Genomic DNA, 22639 nt, shown 5'->3' on the forward strand with positions numbered 1-22639 from the left:
TATTAACACAATGCAGGAATGATTTGTAACTTTGCCACGAGGAAAGAGATTCCAACAACAAGTCCCCAAGGTACTGTTCTCGGAAGGGTTGAACTTATTGGAAATCTGCTCTTAAATATTCTTCAAAATCCTAAGCTTTCTCCTAACATTAATATGTACCCGTGGATGAGACGGAGAGGGATCGTCGCATGTAATTCGGGACAGTAATGATGCGCTAGTGCTTTTTTAAATTTTCTACAAACCATTACCCTTTCACGTTTTGTAAAAAAATATACTAATTTTCGAATAAAATATAAAAAATGAATTGCGCACTTAATGGGGATATCTAGAAATTCCTACTCAAGAGTGATCTAAAAAGTTTATAAACATGACCTGTGTAGTCTAACTTGTTTTACATGTTTCAACAAGCAGAAGGATATAAGGGTTTGGATTTCTGTATAGAGGTCCTTTTTATTCTCAATTGTCTAATTTCAAGTATTTCTCCTAAGAATGCAAAAGAAAAAAAGTTCAATACAAGTAGGGGTCCTAATCGACAGAAAATAATATAATTCAATGCCAATGTCTGCTTTTCATTGATACATTCCTCCATATAAGCAATTGGATATTACATACCTTTCAAAAGCTTGAAAAGACTTAACATTAAAACAAAAAAAAAATTGTTAACAAGAAAAAAAATCTTATTTTTAGTTAAACAGTGTACAAAATGATAATACAACAGCAATAAATTATATAGGGTGAGTCAACGCAATTACACAGTATCTTAATGAATTCCATTTAAAATTTGCTGGCAACCTGAATGTTATGTAATGTCGGTATGAAATAGCATATTTCAAAAATGTTTAGATACCTACTGGGCCGCTCAAAAAAGTTTGATTTTCAAAATTTGATGTTATTGTGGTACACCCTGTGTATAACTAGCTTACTGTATTCTAATCAAAATTATAAATCTTTTTTCTATATAGTTGAATATGCCTATGCCTTTTATGGTTTAGGAGATATCCAGACTTTTTTCGAAAAATTGTCATTTTCAAACACTTATTTATTAACACATAGGGTCGTTAATTTTTATCTGATTTGCAGATTAATAACCACTGTCATGTTGCCTCGAGTGCGAGAAAATATTAATAGTTGGTAATTGGTTAAACGCATGTATCCAAAAGAGAGGTCATTTGTTTGAAAATCTGGTCAAAAGAACTAATTGAAATAAAATATTTATGCCTGTTTTCCTCAGTTCCCAGAACTATAGATTTGCGATTTAATAGTAGTTTAAAAAAAAACTAATTAGAAAGGTGTTTTACATTTACATCAGACTATAATGTTCCAGATCTACTTGATTAAAATTCTATTGTTTCATAAGTAATGTGTAGAATGAATTCAAACTAAAGTATCTCGATAAGTATTAACGATGAATATGGAACACATTCAATAAAATTTGACGGTTTTTCAAAGTACTATTACGCAATCTTAAAATATATAATGTTTTATTTACTTATTTTTTTATTTCAACTTTTTTATGTTGCCACATAAATAGTCAACACCCTGTGGGTTTTATTTCAAATGATTAATTGGCAAGATATTGACCTAGTCTTTTACTTTTATGATTCCAAATATGAATATTATTTCATAAAAATTAAAGATACTACGTATCAGTAAATAAATGCTTGAAACTGGCAATTTTTTGTAAAAAAATCTCGATATCTCTTAAACTATGTGAGATAAGTACATTCAATTATATATAAAAAAAAATTATAATTAAGATTAGAATACAAAAAGCTATTAGAATACAGGGAATGCCATTAGAAGATGTAACTTTTTGGAAGCTACACTTTTTTTGAGAGACCCTGTAAATTTTAAGATATTTTTTGAATATACATATTTTTATGATCATATCACACAATATATTGTAATTTAATAGTAAATTTTTATTGGAATTCATTAAGTCACTTTGTAATGGCATGGACTTAAACCGTACCATAAAAATTGAGTAGTGTTTCAAAATGAATTTCCTAAATAAACAAGAAAAACTTACAAAATTAAAATTCTAGCTTGGATTCATCAAAATGACCTCCTCTATTTTTTATTACTGCTTCACAAATTATTAACATTATTTTTAATAATTTTGTGAAGTATACGTTTGTCAGTTGCATTCACTCATCTAGAAAGGTTTCAAGTTGATTAAAACTAGACCGAAAACGGTTTTTTACTGTTCTCTTCAACTTATCCTGTGTCAGCTCGCTTGGTGAAAGATCCGGCGACGACGATGTCCATTTCACAATTTTGCTGGTTTTTGCATCTTTTAGATTTTCTACATAATATGTATAGATTTTTGAGGAATGTATAAAGTTATTATCTTTCTGGTAAACAAATGGTAGTCCTTTAAGATTTAAGCCAAAAGGCACCCCTTAATCTCGAAGGAGTCTTTTCTTAAGATTCCTTGGATTTTGTGCACAGGCCCGGCTTCCTCTCCCTCGAAACCCTCCCAAACCATCACGCGGCCTCTTCATGTGTGACAGTTGACACTGCACACAATTGTGATGTCTTCATTACAATATCAGCGGACGAATAATCACCTATCAGACCTAAAAATTTAAAATTTTGAGTCTCTCGTCCAAACAACTTTATTCCATTAGTTCTGATTCCAATCTCTGTACTTATTAGCCTATTCAAGTCTATTTACCATGTGTTTGATGGTGAGCTTATGTTTTTTAACCCCCACACATTCTCGAAAGCCAACAGGAAGAAGGCGTCTCGTGACAGTTGTTGTGGACACTGCTCTCTCCTGCCCTTCATTGACTGCTGCAGCAATTTGGGGTGGAGTAATACGTCGATTACGTTTGGAGGTGACTGTAACGAAGACGACTTCACCATGAGTAGTGATCTCAGGTCGTCCGCTTCTTTTCTAGCATGATTTGACCCTGTTTTCTTTTTTCTGACCAGCGTGCTGTGAACACTTTACACGATGTTTTAAGTTTTTTGCGATTTCCCGTTCTGAATATGCTCCTTGGCATGGGGATATTGTACTCCATTTTTCTAATGTTAATTGTTTGCATACCGGTGTTACATTAGACCTTAGAACAGAAAGATCGAAATGTTTTTTTATTTGTCTTTTAAGAGCATCTGAAGAAAAAAATATGGGAAAACAATATGGTAAACAAAGTTCTTTTGGACGTGTGGTAATGCTAAAGGGACAAAAAAAACTCCTGAAAAGATAATTGAAGAAAGTGCTCCGGAATTAGATATCCTTTGTTTTCTTTTTTTAACGCAATAATTCTCAGAGCAATGAAGCAGTGTATCTGCATCTCTTTTTTTCCTTTGGTGATTAAAAATATTATAATCAGCATTAAATGGAAAAAAATTAAATGAGAATCATTGAATTTATTTTAAAAAACTTAATTATAAAAAAAAACGAGGTTCCAAGCTTAACACGTTAAGATGTAAGAACTGCAAATTTACCATTCACCATTTAGTCTAGAATCTATAAAGCAAGAAAACTTACTGTTTACTATCGACTTAAAATGTATAATACTGCTTTACTTCGGCCCATAACTCAAAATCGATACTCTACCTGCAAGTGCAATTTCGAACCTTAAATTTTAAAATTGAACGTGTCTAAATTATGCAATGTCTAAGTGGTACCTGCTGTAGTATATTGGTACCTGCCTATGTAAATGTCACCGCACCAGCCATACTGTTGATTCTGGTCCCATGTTCTAACTCATTGAAGTTGCACGATTTTGGCAACTATAATATAGCATAAAATATGTCCATGCATAACATGTATACAGCGTTTCCAAAAATGTAAACATTATCTCGGAAGTGGAAAGTTCTTGCCAAACGATCGTACTCATGCTTTAAAAAAAAATTCCAAAAACTTACCCGTAAGGAAATATAGCTTTTCATAATTTGAAAGAGAAAATTGTATTTCCGTTAGGGTAAGTTTTTGGCAAATAATTTGTGAGCATAAGTAGAATTTTTTGTCAAGAATTTTTCAAATCCGGGATAGTGCCCACGGTCTTGGTAACATCCTGTATATTAAAAGAAGGGTTTCCGTAGATCTAAATTTAATAAAAGTTCCAAAATTAAAATTAACTCACGCTTGGGCAAATACTGTAAGAAAAAAAAATTAAGCACATATTTGAGAGCAAGGCTATCGAACTGTAACTGAAAATTACGCAATAGCATGTTCAAACATTTTCGATTTTTGCCTGATATTTGCACAAAAGGAAATAATTTCGTCAAGAGGCCTGCAACTCAAGAACAACTAGCTGTAACAAGAGACGTAAGTAGTACTTATTAGTACTTGTCTTTAGTTAAGATATCGACGACTTTGATTACCTGTTGAAGATCGTTATTGAGCCTAAAACTTGTGTAATTTGTAATTGCTCTACTTTTCAAGAAAATGCGTGCACTCTAAGATTTTCCAAGTACCTAAAACTGTAATAACATTATGTTAAAAATGTAATTATATCAAATTAGAAATATTTCAGTATCTATCTAATTTAAATAAAAGTAAGTAATTTCCTCCTCACTGTGGACAAGTGTATTATAATCTAAGCAATATACAGTTTGTCTCGAATAAGAATGCACTCTACAGCGATCTCGTACACCATATCAGATAGGGGAGGTGGTTAATTAGGAAAAAGATACACCTTTCTGTGTTCTGCAAAATCATGGTTTCAAATTAGAAAAATTCCAAATGATTTCGATGCTAATTAAGAAAACCCGACTTTTCGCGATCTTTTTTTAATGTTTTCCAATGTGATTTCAAAATATGTTAAAATTAATTTGACATTTTCAATACCACTTTTCCTCTTCTACAAAATGGCGTTTTTAGATTTTTGATCCGATGCTTCGTTTCTTCAAAAGAATTGTCAACTTTGTTTTTATATAATCAATAAATGTTTATTTTACGCTCAGTAAATTCTACTTTTTTTCAAAATTCAACGATATATCACACTTACGATTTATTAAATGCTTTAGTGCAAAAAATTTCAAAAATATTTAACTTCTACCAAGGATCCCATAAACTGGTCATAGCGATGTCTAGATATTACACCAATAAACTTTTTCTTCTACTGATTCCTTAAAAATGAAATTTACTGTAAGACTTTTCAAAATGATGAACTGAAGGTTATAGTTCAACTTGCAATAAGAAAAATAACTCCAGAGATTTCAAATAGTGTTATGGAAGATATTGTTAACCGGTGTTATTGATATTTGGAAAAGAGAAGTAAAATATTTAAACATAAAAATTAATTTCAAACGATTTTCTTATATTTATATTCTTGTTTACCAAGTGACAGATTTAAATAAATTATTTTCAAAGCCACTCAGGATGTCGAATAAAAGCTAAATTATGTTGGAAAATGGAGGATAAAGCCTTTTGGAATAAACTATATAATATATCGTAAATGTGATGTATAGTTGGATCTAAAAAAACAAGTCAAATTTACGGAGCGTAAAATAAAATTTGTTAACTATTTAAAAATCAAAGTTGATGATGGTTTGGAAATAACGAAACGTCAGATTAAAAAATCTAAAAATACCACCTCGTAGAGACGGAAAAGTGGCAATGAGAATGTCAAATTTATTTCAACATATCTATTGAACTTAAATCAGAAAACAGTAAAAAAGGAATCGCGAAAAATAGTTTGTTTTTTTTTTTCAAATAAGTTTGGAACCATTGGGAATGTTTCAAATTTTAAAACATAATTTTGCAGAACGCAAAAACGTGTAACTTTTCTCTTTTCAACTTTTTCATGCTTTTAAAGATCCTTGTAGAGTGTATTCTTATCCTGGACAGCCTATGTATGTGCCGTCGGATTATCTTTGGAAAAATGAACTTAAAACGACACAAATACGGAGTGCGAAAGAACAATTATTTAATGTATAGAAAATAAACAGCAATAAAGTGAAATTATTATAAAAATGATCCCCCATTAAATTGGTCAAGCCTCGAAGGGTCTCGTCCCTTCAGCCGGCTTCATTGAGGTGGGAAAAACATTAATTTTAAGAATCAATCTAAAAATTGTTGACTCCAAGTTAGCACGAAAGGCATCTTGTTTTAAGCAGCAATAAATTAATTTTATTAATCATTTAATTAAGTAGACGTAATCTATCGTTACTTGCATAATATCATACGCAAGTTGTTGTTTGGTGGTTGTAGAGCATTTTGAAGGAATTTCACCAAATTAAATCATACAAATTTCGCAATGAGAGAAGTACTTCCCATTGGAATTTGTGACGTACGGAAATAAATTATCATAGGAATCACTATCAATTATAATTCTTTTAAGTCAGTTAATTTTTATTCTTGGTCTGCTCTCTCAAGGTTTTAAGATAAAATTAAACCGGTCTTTATGATGAACCAAATTCAACTTTTCGACAAACTAAGTTTCAACGAAAAATAGCAAACACACGATGGCAGGAATTTACAAAGAGTTAAACAGACCAAAGATGGTTTGGTGTTTGACATATGCAGTGGAGTGAAATTTGAATTTGCGAAGATTTTTTAAAGGTTGTGCGATATCGACCTACAAAGTGGTTCACAGTGGTTTTGTAACCCACTTGTCGTACATTTTTTTAAAAACACTATTTACTCACCCGTTCATTAAATCAACCCATCAAAACTGAAATCAGTATTCTGAATCGGTTTATAATCGAAACCCCTATATCAAATATAAATTTAAATTCAATACTAGACAAAAGGTACGCCCTAATCATACCAAGTACCGTAAAAATGATACGGTCCGAACATTTTATATTAAACGAATTCATGCGTAAACGTGGATAATATGTACCTAGCATTACACCGGGATTAATGCTAAAACAGTTCAAGACAAGGCCGCAATTGCTGAGACAAAATGCGGTCCAATGTCAGTTGCGTTGACTTGGCATTACCGCTAGAGACCTCTTGGTAGTGGGTACCATCGCGGTACTACCCAGAAAAACAACTGAAGCGCTTTTAATTATTCTACCAAAAAGTTATGGTTCGACCGGTCTGAGTTAAGTGGCTTGGCTTTTTTGGCTCTTTAGGTGTACAATGGACAGCAATTTCTGGTTAATTTTGATTATTTGTTTGCTAAAGTGTGCCACGACTTGTTGCGATGGTTCCGACGGTGCAAAAGACAGGATAGACAGGGACCATCGTGAGATGGTAAAGGCTGAAGCGATGGATAAAAGAGTGCAGAGCTGGCAAGGGGCGCTTTCGATGTACCCTACAGTGGCTACATGGTCTTTACACACGAGCATCCCGTTTTCCTCAGAGTCCAGTCCTGGTAAGATGAAATCCGATAATTTTGATTTTGCTTAAATCTCAACGAAGTTAGAATTTTAAAATTGTCTTCCTGCGGAAGAGATGAAGTTTAGTGAAAATATTGTCATCAATGTTCAACTGAACCGGAAATATTGTTTTCCGATTATGCATGAGAAAGTTTAAAAGGCTCCACCTAGGGAAGATTTTTCGGGGTTTGTGGGTCATCCCCTCTATAAGCTCCTTGAAACGTCAACAGTTTTTTAAAAATTTTTCACGAACAGTAGTAGAGAATATCCTGCTGGACAACACTTGACCTACATAATATTTATATCTGTTTCTTAATTAGGAGAAATTCAGTTTAAAAAGCGAAGCGTTTTTCGTTTATGGCTGCAGAAATCGGTTCTGTTAGTTGAGAGTGTAACTGCACAATTTCCACGAAAAGATGTATTACATAAATCGTTTAACTACATGGCAGCATGTGTCTTTTAACGGCCATAATAGCACATAACAATTTACCGATGAGCACTCGTTATTGCCTAGTCCTGTTAGGTTTATACCTACCGAATGTAACATGTTTTTCCTATATTATTATGTTAATGAGAGTAAAAATTATATTGTGCCATGAAGTTTAATGGTCATGTTTTGATGAACAATACTACGAAACTAAAAATAAATTTGAGTCAAAATATTTGCACTGTTCCAACACACGCAATGTTGTAACAAAAACGAATTACATCCTAAGTTATCATTTCACTGTAACAAACATGATTCAGATCAACATTTCGTTCCGATCTCACGGGAATATTTGTGACTCCAATTGGTTTTTGTCATTCTCCAATGGACTATTTTATTGCCGTTTACTCCAAGATTTCAATAGCAGGACTCTTCACGGCAGATCAGAGGGAAGTAATAAAATCAGGATTTTGTATTATTAACAAAAGGGATTCTATAAGGGGTTTGAGAAAAAGATTCTCGATTCGGACACAGTAAATGAAATTATACCAAATGTCTTGTTGCGAGTTTTCCGAGAGAGCTTTCTTAAGGAGGCGAAGCCCTCATCAAGGGACTATGTCCAGTTGTTTGCCGTCCAGGACGTCACTGAACAATTTTTCAGAAAAAAGTGATGCGCCACAGTTTAATTATACGATCTCGAACGAAAAAGAAAATACCAATGTTCATGTGCGTGCTTAATTACATTCAATCCTTATGAGACTTTTATATGTCAATCATTTTCAAAAGAGTTCTCATACATCTCCTATTTAAGGGTACTCCATGTGCTTATGTCCAGTTACACGCAGTGCACCTTTACCTTTTTTCGGCTGAGAAACGTTTAGCCAAGATGCATCGATAGTCATATAAGGCACCGAAGTGTATTATTTATGTGGGTACTCCTCATAAGGCAAGAATTCACTAATGTTATTTGCTGTTACTAATTTTATTCGCATAAATATGCTAATTATCATGAAAATTGCAACAGTTTGACTCAATGCATTAAATGAAACCAAAATTGGTGTGCATATTTAGCTGTAGTAGCAGTATAATTGATCAGATTTTACATATAACGCCATAGGTTACATACGAGAAGTGTTAGAATCAATGTCATGCATACATCCAACGTATTGGAAACGTACTTTTCCGGCAAGACATTACTCTTATAATTATGGCTCATTGAGCGTCGCAATGTTAATTTGCTTGTTTGGCCCCCACGCACTCCCGATTTTTCCTCTATAGAACGCGAATGGAATATGACAGGAAAATGAGTTACTACACTGGAGAATCCTTGACGCACTTTAGTAGAGCGCACGAAACGCCATTGAAAATGCCGCAGAAACACTACCTCAAGACGAAATCAACCATTTGCTTAGAAGCAAGTCTTCAGGACTTTTTGAGGGCGTAAATGCGCAAACTAGTTATAGACATTATTCGAATTTTTAAGTTTTTCTGGACTTGGGTTCATTAGCAAGTTACCTAATTTATTTTTATAGAGTTATTAATATTTTAACAGAGCCTCATTAACATACGCTCATTATTTCTATGTGTTGCAATTTTTATGATATATACGATAAGCGATCCAAAGAGAGTAAGATAGGGATCAGTAACTATAATTAGGGGATTACTTAAATACATTTTAGAAATGTAACAGAAGCTCTTTTTTTCAGCAACAGATCTGGACGAGGACCTGGACGACGAAGGATCAGGACGAGGAAAAAAAGGTGGCCTAAAAAAAAAAATGAAGAAATACATGATGCCTTTACTGATAGCCTACAAACTTAAATTTTTCACTCTCATTCCAGTCATGATTGGAGGATTGATCCTCCTGACAGGAGCCACAGGCCTGGCAGGATTTTTCTTCGCCTTATTTGCTGCCGTAATGGGCCTGAAGAGTGGGCACAATTAAAAGTCATACCTCGTTTAAATAAATTAAAATACTCAACATAGTGCGTAAATCTTGGGACATAACAGTTCCGAACGTAGTCTCTGATTATGATTAATACCTGAACGTTTTTACGTACGAGAAGGCATTTCTTGGACTAATTTTATAAAGCTAAAGTTAACGGCATAGAGATATCAATGGTTTAGGTACGTGAAATTTACATTTTCTTTAGTTCGTGAAATTGCAACAGGTGGTTGATTAGTTGCCGGATAAGCAGAATGACGCCAGTTGATAGGTCAAATAAATGTTTTAATCTTCTTTTGTATCTAGAAACACTGTGTAGTCGAATATTTTTCTAAGCCCAAGGCAAAAATATAATTTAGCACTTGCTAGACTGTGGAACTCTAAAGCGAAAGGTTTTTAGTTCTGATTCAGAGAGAATCATCAGCTGCACTTCTATTAAGTCATAGGGGCAAGTCCTCCCCTTCGATGAATCAAAGGCTTTCTGATGCAAGAGGGACATGCATTTGTGAGGATCAAAAGCTTGTAGCGTTATCATTTTCGGCGCGGAATTTGATGTGTTCCCCGCTTTAACAGGTTAATTACCCTGTGATGATGAAACAAGTGTAATATCAGGTATAATATTAAAGGTAAACTAAGGTATAAAATTAAAGGTATAAAACACATGTAGTGAAAATTATTAGATTTTCACCTTGGTCACTATTAGAGAATTATTCAGTCAAATAGATTTTAGATATATTCTTCGCTAAACTTGCAAGATCTTATGTTATCTGAGTCGATCTGGAAATGATGAATCTAGTTCACCATTTTTATAATAGCTCAAATTTCCATCGTTCTATCATCATCGTTTGAGAGATCTGCCCTATCAGACATTCCACTGCAGGGATTTGGGTTACTGTGCAATAAAATAATGTTATTCAAGAATTTATTACCTCTATAAGGATTGCGATTCCAAGAGCAAGGAACTATGAAATACAGAACATTAAGATTACTCTTGACGTTTTTTAACATGTTACAGGATTTAGATATATAAGAATATTTTGTATATAAATCGTGTATGTTTGAGGTAATTTGCGGCATTTCTTATAAAACTATTTATTACTTATTTATTTTTAGGCATAATTTAAAAATATTATTTTACTTCTCTAATTAGCCTTATTGTTACTCGCACTATACGGAATATATTTGAATATGTGGTGTAAGCTGTGCACGTTTTGAATTACCAACATTATTTCCCTTGCACATTGTCATGAAGGGTTTAGGGACATACGACCAGCCGTCCGATTGACCGCATTACGGGTACCCCCTTGGTGCGCATACGCCCTTAAATCGTGCTCACGTATTTACTCGTGACTCCTATTCCAGTTCGCAACAAAGATCGGTAACAGACCAAAATATAATCGCTTCGACGGATATCTTTCAATTGAAGTGTTAAAAGTAGTGCTTTTCATGTTCGTAAATAGCCCCAACTAAAGGCATTCGGCGTGCCAAATTCTGTATCGTTGCAAATGAGAATTTCACTGCAAAAATACAAAAACGCTGGGCTAAGTGCTGTACTGCAAAAATTCATCAAACTCTCATTTCCGTGAACGAAAGTGCAACCCAGAGATGAAGACCTATAAATCGTGCCTTTGAATATTTCCAACCTTCAGGCATAGACTGTTAGTGAAAAGGACTAGCAAATTGGGAAAAAATGCTTTTTACCAACATTTGTCGTTATTACGTGGGAATTTGACCGATTTAAGTAGCACAATAAAGTGGAAAGTGACCCCCACGATGACACACGCTGTGGAAGTAATGATGGACAGTAGTGATGATGATATGATTCCCTGGAGATTTCCGTCCGCAAACACAAGCCGTTGGAAAAGGAGCCGGATTGGGGGAAGCGCGGAAGAAGACAGAGCGACCTGTTAAGGCGGCAGCGGAGGAGCTGGATCTCCTGATCAACACGCTTTGCATCTAGGGAACCGGTTGTTGGATTTGACGAAATCCAACGTTAATATGAATGAAGAAATCAAAGAGTCGACACAGAATTTCAAGCAATTAACCTACAAATTATATGAATTATCTCCATTTTGAGTGTTTTTTTAAAACAGTAATTATTTGAAATCATCATATATTATTAATTTATCCATAAGTATGCATAAGAGTCTACAGTCGCCAGTGTGTTTGACAAACACAACTTCCTTGCTTCAGAATTTGATATCCAAACATAAAATTTCCAATCTGCTCTCAACCTAAGCACGTGTACTTGACTCATGATGATAGTAATAAAAAAAAAACTACCTACCATTATTCTGTATTACTATTCACAGTCCTATACCAAGTAAGCACGAGCCTCCTGTTTAATATTCACGCTTGATATTTCTTATGATTACGGCTGTGACATTAGATACGGTCCAATTACCTCTAAAACGCTTCAGGTAATGCATAAATCAAAGGCTTCAGTTGGTACATTAAACGTTTTTTAGGGTCTGCTCATTGGAAGCACCTTTTAAATTAAAAAAAAAGAAAGTGAAAAAATCCAATTATTTTATTGGAGTGGTGTGATTGCGTTGTATAAAGCCCTTACTCGTCATAAAAGTAATTAGCTTTAAACTTCAATAGTTTTGGACGAGTTCCAATCTGAAGCCTCAACGTGTAGTTTCGCAAATTCCATTAGTTCTCAACGGTAACTTACTTCTGTTCACAACTGGGATACACTGTGATCTTACACGAGCAAGTTTGTTACGCTTTCGATTGGTTTGTTTGAGTTTCTATAATCTTCATGTGATCATCTGTATTTCTTAGCATTTTGTCTTGTCGATATGCAGGATGGCACATTTAACTGATATAAATTCAATATCTTCTTTTGAATTGGTCGGCTAAAAAAATATAAAAAAATACAGATCCCATTTCTTTAGGTTTGACACATTCTTGAGGCACCAAATTGAGTTTTACACCCTATTTAAAAGTAGAAACTATCCCTAAGTTTTTTTTCGAAACGTAATGATACATACAAATATACATATACCTAAAAAAAATTGAACCACACTAATGAAATAACTTTTCTTAACTGTAAGCCTTGTTCCAATATTAACCATTTCTTCCTGGCGAAGCCGTAACCTAAAATACAATTTATTTTTTACATTACGTGATGCTTCTGAGATTATTTTTCGGATTTCGTGAATTAGTCTTAGCCTCAGTTCATCTAAATTTTCAGTATCTATCAAGAAACCAGTGGTTTTCAAGTGAACCCAAAGGAAATAATCTAGAGGATTAAAATCTGACGATCTTGCCGGCCGTCTGATTTTACTCTTTCTTCCTATCCAAGAGTTTGGAAATACTTTATCCAGATATTCTTAATATTATGAGAATAATTGAGTGAAGCACCGCTCTGCTGAAGCCATATTCAATAATCATTAAGATTTGCTTTTACATGATGAGGCAATAAAACGGCCAAAGCTGGAATAACACCTTGCTGTAAGATATCCAGATTTGTTGGCCCATTTAAATAGCTTCCGAGAAGCATTGGCCTAATGACGTGATCACCAATTATGCCCGTTCAAATCTTAAGATTTTGCGGTTGCTGAGTGTCAGTTCCGCGTAACCACTGAGGATTCTCTGTGAATCAATATCAACAGTTCTACTTACTTACTTCACCATTTAATGCAAAAAGACACTTAATCGAAAAAAGAGCCCTGGTAAAATCTATTGAACGCTGGTTAAGTGCATTGATCATAATTTTACAAAACTAAAGACAACGATCCGAATCATTTTCCATTAACTGTATACTCTAACTGACGTATTGCTGATATTGTTTTCTCTTTCAAGTTGCTGAATTGACTAGGAATTTCTTGGAGAGGAAGTAAAACGTTTAATTGGTTGTCTTCATCTACCTACGCTAGGTTGCACTTGTCTTGGTATCTGCATCTCGTGTCTCAATCCACAATCAGATTTGTCGAATTTGCTTATGGTTCGTAGCGAAAATGATGGAAAATCAAGGTGTGTTCCTTGAAACAAAGCTACAATTTCTTCTTGACTACGAGATTTATCGCCATTCCCTAATCATTATTAAAATTTCGATTTTGGGTGATTCAGTTAAATAATCCATAAATAAACATCCTTATCCAAAAAAATATAATTTTTATTACTATTTTGATAAAGTTTATGTATAAACTCAAAACTAAATAATAGTAATAATTATTGTTGATTCCATCAAAATTGCGAAATACGCAAATTATCAGTTTTTCAAAAAAATAAATAAAATTGTCAAAAGTAAAGAGTGTGATTGAATTCCTTTTTTATGTCTTTTCTAATGTGTTATTACACTACATATCTTTACACTTCGGAAAAAAGTTGGAGATAATTTTTACTCTCAAATGGGATGTAAAATTCAATAAGATGCCTCAAGAACGTGTCAAACCTAAGAAAATGGGACCTGTATATTTTGTTTTTAAAAAACCAATGCGCAATGATATATTGAATTTATTCCAATTTAATGTGCCACCCAGTACTATCCCATGTATCTCAGACGCCTTTCGGTATAGACAACCCAAGCCCATTAGGAATCAAAGATGGGGGGGTTAATATGATTTTGATTTTGACCATTCAATAACGTTTTAAACCAGTGTAATCACAATGCATCTGACTCAATTTTTGTGTAACCTACTGTGATGACTAATTTCTTCAATATTTAGACACAGTATAAGCGAGGTCTGTCAAAGTATCAGCAACTTCGCAAGATCAAAGTTCTGGAAGTTAGAACAGACCATCATCAGTCCCAACGATATGCACTATTTAACAATACTATTCGGATCGTTTTTCTATACAGCATGATTCGAATTTTATATGTTAAATCTGTTTACATCATATCTTAGTTTTTTTCACAAAAAAGGTGATTGAATCCCTATTGACTGGAAAACCCTTAAGTCTTTTCGGTACCTAACATCTGAGGCACATCCATCTATGGAAGAATTTGCTACCACAAAAGTGCCGGAAAGGAAATCAAATAAAGCAATAACAAAATAAGCTTCCCTAAAACAATATTATATATTACTTCGATGAACAGCAGCATACAGACTTATATAAGATTATTATTATTATTATTATTACTATTATACCAGTTAAAGTTAGAGTCATAAAAGACAATGGAGGTTTAATAAATATTTGGTAATTTCCTATCATAATTCAACACCTCTACAGCTCTACCCATTTAAAAATTACTATTATAAATGTTACTATTCATGTAATAAAATAGTGAAAGGACATAAGCAAACAGTAGTAACTTCATCATCATATAAAAATGCAATAATAAACTTTTGAGGTTTGTACAGGTATTTTGTTATCCCTGTAGGTATATTTTAGGGAGATATGTTTTTGCTGATCTCATAATCTATGGGAATAGGGGGGATGTATCCCTTAGGAAGCTCGAGATCTACTTTTCCCCACCCGCCATTTCTCACATGATGGATTCTGATCTGAAATGAAATGAAGTAATTATGTGGTTGTGTGAACATACCGGGTATTTCATAAATATAGCAACAAACTTTCAAGAGATGTAGAGCTCCTAAAAACAAATAGTTAGATCGAATAAATTTAGGTCCGAAATCGTTTCATTTTCTAGATATAGAGTATCTAATTTGCATATTCTTGAGAAGGCAGAATGTTTCCACCTATACCAATGGTGTCCATGGAGCCGTTCAACGGGATGTTTTTAATGAAAAAAACAGTACGTCACTGAATTTTTTAAATACGAATATACTTTTTAGTATTCCATCAGTTTTTAATTTTGAAAAAAAGAGCGTCTTAAAGTTTTGTTGCTCAAGTAGCCGTTTTCAAGAAAAAAAAAATTTATCATTCCTGTGCCTACCAAAAAACTGATATTGGTTTATAAGTATGAGTTTTTTAACTTCTTTAGCGGAACTTTATTTTATTTTATTTTAGTAAAGATAGAGTAAATGAAGACAAACATGTGTGAAACATATTTCATCGCAAAATAACAGTTTTCTTACAAAATATTGTTCCATTAAATTCTCAGACTTTTACACATGTAGAAAAGTTGGATCACTGTACGGACACCCCTGGCATAGGTGGAAATATTCTGCCTACTCCAAAACATGCAAATTTGTCGTGCCATAACGTGTCCTTAATTTCATATTCTCATTCCAGCCCATTTTTTAAATATTAAAAAAATATTTAAAAAATTAATTAAACACTCTGTCTCTTGGAAGCAAAGCGATTTCGGACCTGCTTCTACTTGCTCTAAATATTTGCTCTTCTGAGGTCTCCATTCCCTAAACACCCTAAGGGCATTCTGGGTGTCTTTAAAAGATATGTACAAAATTCTACCATAGATTTTTGAAGCAAAATCCTTCTTGAGATATTTTAAGTCTATAGTTCGATGCACATTTTGAAAAATAACTTTAAAGTAGATATTTAATGTAGAATACAGTAAAATAAATATTATAAAAATTGGTATAGTCAAATAAAAATATGAAGAATAAGAAAATTGTACAAATTAAAGATTAATTGAATATTTTGATTATTTTTTCACTTCAGTTGCATAATATGTATCTTAAATTTATTTTGCATGGTGTACAGCAAACTGTGAATTTCAATTATCTCAGGAAGGAATATCAGTAGGGACTTGCATTAAGACACTTTTTCATAAAACATGTGGGAAAACGCAAATTCAGTCACAAACAAATCTTATACCAGGTGTTAAAAAAGTTATGCATATTTAAAGAGAGTTAACCTAGTGCTAACTGTGTGCTTTACAATGTGTATCGAAAATGTAATCGGATTCTTATTTGTTGCTCTAAAAAAAACACTGATGCTATATTTTGTTCAGATAGTAGAATGAAAAACCAGGTAATTAATTTTTTTCCTTTTTTTAATCTTCAGTTTAACGTCCTGTATTATAAAAACCGCTCACATTTGGACTAACAAAAATTAGGTTAAAGCATCATATCTTCGCCTCAGAAATCTCTTGTAGAATTTTTTGTAGACTTTTTAAAGACGCCTTATATAGTGCAGTTGAAATATGGGGATAATTGATATTTATCAGAAGTGGTTAAATCCAGAAAAACATCCTAGAATAACTTGAAATCCTTCAACTATTGTAGTTCCTTGCCTTACCCTCTCCATTCGTATCACAATTTGTTGAGACCAAACACTCTCGAATTTACAATTATCTCTTGGTTTCAGTCTCGATTTTATATATTGAGACCGAGAGGACTATTGGTATAGGTCTCGATCATCAACCTGAGGCCAAGATCAATTTCGTAGCGTTGCTAAGCTCCTGCGATTACCTTGGTTTTAGTATTTATTGTTTTTTGCATGCTTGCCCGAAAATTACAAAAATTGATTTATTATCCAAATCACAAATTTTCCTACATTTATTAGTTGTAAAAATATAACATTGCGTCTTTAGCAGTGTAAACTGAGTCGCAATCGAACTACGGGTGAATTAACGAAGTCTCAGTTAGAAATAAACCGGCTGACAAGAACTTCAGTTCCATCGCTCAATACGTGCTAACATCAACAAAACCACTTACAACTTCTTCAGGTTCTGTTTTAGCAGGTAACTTTCCATATCCCACAATAGATGAAACAATCAGTCCCAAGGCGCTCATCAAAACCGACACACTCGACATAACGGCCATAGCCTTAACTGCAAGTGGAAAAAGCACAAGTTTGCACAAAAGGGCCCCAAAGATCAATCCTATGAGGTATCTGTCATTTTTCTTGCGTTTTCTTGCCTCTGCATACAGACCTAAAACACTCACTTTTAAGGCAAAACTCTCCATTCAATTGAATTATTCACCTGAGTCCATGGTTAGCACGTTTGTAGAATTGGAAAATGGAAGTAGAAAGCTATTGACTAGAGGAAGAAGTGCTATGAGAAAAATTGTGGAAATGCAAATAAGCCTGTAACGCCGCATGTTAGGAAAAAAACAAATATTCTGGTCAGTGGACTCTTTTTTTTCGCATTGAGGGAAGACAGAGGCGGACTTATGTAACCATAGATTTCTGCTGATCTGATATTATTTGTAATTAGCATTACACGTGAAAAGAGTCAATTGAATACCAACATTTTTTAATATAACTACTAAGAATCCATTTAATTAACTAAGTACTAACGTTGATCTATATTTTTTAATGATAATTTTGAAATCCAAATAATACGGCCCTTCTCTTTTATTACAGCTTGGCCTAATAAACGTTTCATTTAACATAAATTGAATATGAAAAATAAAATTATATCTGCTGCTTGTTAAGTGGCGGAAAATCGTTATAAGTCGATATCAGTAGATTATTACTCATCCTCAGGCACATATATGCCTTTTATGTAAAGGTTGGGTTTATTATTGGATTGAGATCACGACAGCAGAAAAATTCTAACGTACTTATTCAAGTATGTGTCTAAATTTTTATTTTAATGGTACCTGGGATATTAACTGTTCCTGCACCCGTCTACTAAGAGTGAAACCTTTGAGGAAACACTCACCTCCGTGCACTATTGCTCATATGCAGAGCAACTTTTTAAATCTGATTTTTTTCCTACAACCACAAGATTTTAATATAATCTATTACATTCATTATTAATTAAAATTAAAATTAAATACATATATCAGTGTTAAGGTTTATTTGTTAAATGTTTTAAAACTATAAACTAAAAAAATATATATTCTAAAGCCTACGGATCAGAAGTAGAGCAACTAAAACATTCCTTGCATTTTCCTCTACAATAAAATCTATTATTTAGTATCTAATAGTATATCCCTTATTTTCAAGTACTGCCCAGCATCTGTTGTTCATAGAAATCAATTATTTTTCAATTAAATCTTCAGATATTGAGTTGTAGGTATTTTTAACTTCTTTGAACAAACCCGTTACATTTGTTATTCTTATATCATGAATTCTTCCGTCAGTTCCATCTAAAAAATGTTCTATAGGGTTCAGATCGGGGCTATGACCTGGCCAGATCATCACATTAATGTTATGTACAGTTAAACACTCTTTAATTAATTTGAAGGTATACTTCGGTCGTTGTTGTGTCGAAAAGTCCAGCAAAGGCTCATATTTTCTTCTACTTAGAGCAGCATGTGATTTTCTCGAATATTTTTATAAACATATCGATCCATAATACCTTTAATTTTAGTAATGCTTCCATGCCAAACTCTCTGAGGCACCCTCAAACTATAATATCGCCACCTTTATGTTTAACCGTCGATTTAGTACATTTCGAATTAGACCGTTCATTCATTGGTCTTCTTACCCAATTAATTCCTTCTAATTTGAACAGTGTAAATCGACTTTTATATGAGAAAAGGACGATCGTTCATTTTTTTATGACCAGTTCACATGCTCTTTCCCAAAACGCAATGGTTCGTAATCTTCGTTTTATAGAACTCACCGATACCGAAACACGGAAGTCTCATCGTATGCGACTTGCACTCTTGAACGGGTCCTGAATTGATAATATTTGAATTCTTCCGTCTATCACTTTATCAGTTTTTCTGTTTTTAGCTACACTTCGGAATTTCATCTGAGATTCCTCTATTTTTAAAACTATAAATTACTTTTGATGTTATTGATTTATGCAAATTTAAACCTTTTGCAATTTTGTGCTGCTTTTCTCAACTTTAAAATTTGTCTAAGATTCTTTCTCTTGACTGGCTTGATAAATGAACACCTCTGGGCATCTTGAAATATTTTCAATCAATACCGTCAGTAGCAAAGTTAATACCGCACAATAATGTAAACAAACAAGTTGGTTGGTCTACATATAAACCCTACAAAAACAAAATAGTCTGAAAAAAGGACATTAAAAAAATTTATTGAAAATATATTTTTATCTTTACAATATTGGGATCAACAAGAAATATCTTTTATTAATTAAAAAAAAATAACATTCTTATTTTAAATTTTTATTAATTGTTCTACGTGTTAACGATAGTGTACGTGTCCCTAGAATCCCAATTATTTCAGTGTTATTCCCTCTTGTGTTACGAATTATGGAAAATTTTCAAGGGTACCACGCCAATTACAATATAGATGGAACATTGTTTACCACATGGAGAAAACAACATTAGAAATTAAGCATCGAGTGTACAGCTAACTGAATAATTTATAGCGTAATAAAAACCACTGTTATTTGTTGTCATTATGGACAATTGGCAATAATTTCTCGCCCGTTGTCACATAAATCTGCTTAATGAAACATTTTCAAAACTTCCTGCAAACAAGATATGAAACGACCTAATATTTTTACACCTTACTGCTTCAGATCAAGGAGATTTTAAGGAGAATTCTGAGTGAAATTTTTTGGCGAATCTCCGTAATCCTAAAATTGCTTTCATATGTGTAATGTAACAAAATTTCGAAGTCGATGACGAATTCCTTTCCAAGTATTTAGTCACTGAGTCAAAGCAACATCAACGCCCAAAGCCTAAAAATGAACTTGTGTCACATTTAAAACATAAACTTTTCCTACGTGTTTATTAAAGGGCGAAAAGACACTTCAATTATTCACATGAGATCTCAGAAGACTTCAATTAAATTAAAAAAAAAAAATGTGGTTGCAAGTATACTATTTAAGCAGGCCCCTCAATGTCAAGTGATTAACCTTAATCCAAAGACATCAGTATTCATGAGAAGTGCATATTTCAAGACTTAACAAATAACGTTAAATTAATCATTACTCTTACCTTCCACCACATTTTTTAACATCTCATCCAGATTTTCATTTCGCATTTTATAACGCTCTCTTCAACATTGATAGAGTAAATATCATCAGTTTATTAAGTCACAGCTAATGGTGCTTTCACACTTTCTTCCTGGTAAACAAAACCTTGAGAAACAGTAAAAATGTGAGAAGTTTTTCTATAAGATACAAGGGCGCGAAATAAATTAGGAAAGTAGTTGCTTGTTGAACAATCAAACTTCTTTGCTACGAAATCTCCTTTTTTTTTTGTTTTTAGTAAAATTCCAAGTTAAACTTCAACGGAAAAATGACATCACCAAAAACTTGAAAATCCTGTTCGAATGACAAACCCTGAACTAGAATTTAAAGTCTACCGGTACTCTTCGATTGACAATACCGAAGCGTAAGTGAAATTTTACCAAATAATATCTTGTGTAATTAAACAATACAGTTATATTTGTTCCGGCTGGTTTTTGGACTTTAAGCAAATATTTTACTTTTAATTTCACTGGGTCACTTAACGTTTGGGTAGGTGTTACTTTACATACAATGCGTACGACACCTCCCTGTATTTTTTCGGAACTTTGTCGCAAAGGGGGGCTTTAAAGGTATAAATATTATTTTTCATTGTTTAAACCTTGAGAGTGTGTCAAGTGCTTCAGTACGACGAAGATCCACCTTTAGACCAAAGAGAACCATGAATGCCCTTAAAGTTGTAGTGATGACGTTAGCGCTGGCATCAGCTGTATGCGGAGTTAGTGACCAAAGTCCATTTTGTTATTAATGTTTATTAATTTAATTCTCTTTCAGGTGCCCCTGGCGAGTGGTGTGGATACCAACGAGATAAATACTGCGGTAAGTTCAATTGTAAAATAAACAACTTTCAATTTATTTGTACCATGAAGCAGGACTCGGACTTTGTCAAAAGCCTCAACAGCTGCGCTCTCCAACCTAACAGCGACGGAATTGTTAGCTGTGCGACTGAAAAATTAGTACGGTCTCTAGACCTCTTGGCCTCACATAAGGACATTGAGATCATGCCTGGAGTGTCTCTGCTAAGGTAAATCCGAACAAGCTGTCGAAAAAATATTCTAAAAGTCCATATCAAACAAGCAATAACCAGATGGAAAACTATCGCTCGGGAAAACAACTGAAAGACGAAATAGCCGAGGCTAAATCCAGCCATGGGTCCATGTTGCAATTGATTGGAAATGCCACTGCCAGATTTTTCTCTGGGAGGACTTTGAAGGTCAAGCTTCCCTCCAGCGAAGATATTGGCCGGGCTTTAGAAGAAGGTAAGTCCTATTCGTTGTTTCTTTTTCGTATACTTTCTCTTTTATTGTTTTCGTTACTATTTTCCATTCCTGTAATTTTGAAATTAGGCCGCAAGAAGATGGGAGGAGGGAGCAACAAACGTAAAGGCGGCATGTCAATGGGCATAATGGGCATGGGTGCCGCCATAGCTGGCCTCATACCTCTATTCCTGGGAAAAATAGCTTTAATTGCTGGAGCAGCGCTGCTTATAGGAAAGGTAGCCTTAGTGCTATCGGCCATCCTCCTTGTCCAAATGCTGAACAAAGGGCGCAATAACAGTGTAAGTACTCTTCGCGTTGTTAATAAAAAAAGAAAAATTGAATACACGTAAAATTCTTTATTAGGACCACCAATTGACGGCTGAAGCCACTTGGAGCGTTGCACCTCAGGTGTCTTATGGTCCACCTTCAAACTCGTATGGACCACCATCAAACTCATATGGAGCACCTTCACCACAGTATCCATACTCCAGGTCCTTTAACACCGCTGAAGATCAAGCGAAATACAGTCAGCAGTTGGCTTACTCAGAGCAACGAAAGAGGTGAACTATTTGAACTGCTCTTTGATGAATGTTATTTATTTTATTTATTTTTTGCGAAAATAAATTATAGTTTTTTATTTATTTGTTATTGCATTTACCTACTGGATGCATTGGTGCTGTCGGACTTGCACGTTGATCTACTTATTGATAGTGCCGTAACAGGTATTGTTAATGTTATTGCCATCTGTTGAACGTTTAGTGTATGAAGCGTCTAAGTAAACGTAGTTAATGCATGAATTATTGTGTGGTTCTGCAAGGAAGACTAAATTGGAGCATTTGAGTACAGAAATCATTGCTTGAAGATCAAAACTGGAGAGGGCGCGGTCAGTATTACCAGCATGATTTTAGTTTAAATATATAACAAACCCTAGAAGCATGGTGTTACCGTTATTATTAGTAAAAAGTTGCTGATCTGAAATAGACATTTTCAGAATCTACTAAGTA

The 22639-nt window shown here is 33.7% G+C and overlaps 3 protein-coding genes and 1 long non-coding RNA gene across 5 annotated transcripts; 2 read left to right on the top strand and 2 right to left on the bottom strand.

Annotated features, from left to right (window-relative positions):
• Positions 1-528: 528 nt before the first annotated feature.
• On the bottom strand, positions 529-6709 carry LOC136343373 (uncharacterized). The gene is made up of 3 exons (XR_010732774.1): positions 6604-6709; positions 2678-4434; positions 529-2579 (listed from the first exon to the last, which is right to left on the bottom strand). It is a non-coding gene; the product is annotated as an uncharacterized lncRNA (long non-coding RNA).
• A 128-nt stretch (positions 6710-6837) lies between these two features.
• LOC136343370 (uncharacterized) lies at positions 6838-10852 on the top strand. The gene is made up of 2 exons (XM_066290064.1): positions 6838-7277; positions 9415-10852. Exons 1-2 carry the CDS (start codon positions 7043-7045, stop codon positions 9651-9653), a joined length of 474 nt encoding a protein of 157 aa, XP_066146161.1. The 5' UTR covers positions 6838-7042; the 3' UTR covers positions 9654-10852.
• Positions 10853-14673: 3821 nt separating this feature from the next.
• LOC136343372 (uncharacterized) lies at positions 14674-17566 on the bottom strand. The gene is made up of 3 exons (XM_066290067.1): positions 17458-17566; positions 17189-17406; positions 14674-15109 (listed from the first exon to the last, which is right to left on the bottom strand). Exons 1-3 carry the CDS (start codon positions 17465-17467, stop codon positions 14993-14995), a joined length of 345 nt encoding a protein of 114 aa, XP_066146164.1. The 5' UTR covers positions 17468-17566; the 3' UTR covers positions 14674-14992.
• A 3089-nt stretch (positions 17567-20655) lies between these two features.
• LOC136343358 (uncharacterized) lies at positions 20656-22276 on the top strand. 2 transcript variants are annotated; one of them, XM_066290050.1, is made up of 6 exons: positions 20656-21094; positions 21151-21195; positions 21246-21400; positions 21454-21635; positions 21723-21934; positions 21999-22276. In XM_066290050.1, exons 1-6 carry the CDS (start codon positions 21038-21040, stop codon positions 22197-22199), a joined length of 852 nt encoding a protein of 283 aa, XP_066146147.1. In that variant the 5' UTR covers positions 20656-21037; the 3' UTR covers positions 22200-22276. The 2 variants fall into 2 exon arrangements, with proteins under 2 accessions (XP_066146147.1, XP_066146148.1); XM_066290051.1 differs by having other exon boundaries at positions 21249-21400.
• The last annotated feature ends 363 nt before the right edge of the window (positions 22277-22639 follow it).

The sequence above is a fragment of the Euwallacea fornicatus genome, chromosome 14 (genome assembly GCF_040115645.1).
Source record: "Euwallacea fornicatus isolate EFF26 chromosome 14, ASM4011564v1, whole genome shotgun sequence".
In the NCBI taxonomy this organism is placed as follows: Eukaryota; Metazoa; Arthropoda; class Insecta; order Coleoptera; family Curculionidae; genus Euwallacea; species Euwallacea fornicatus.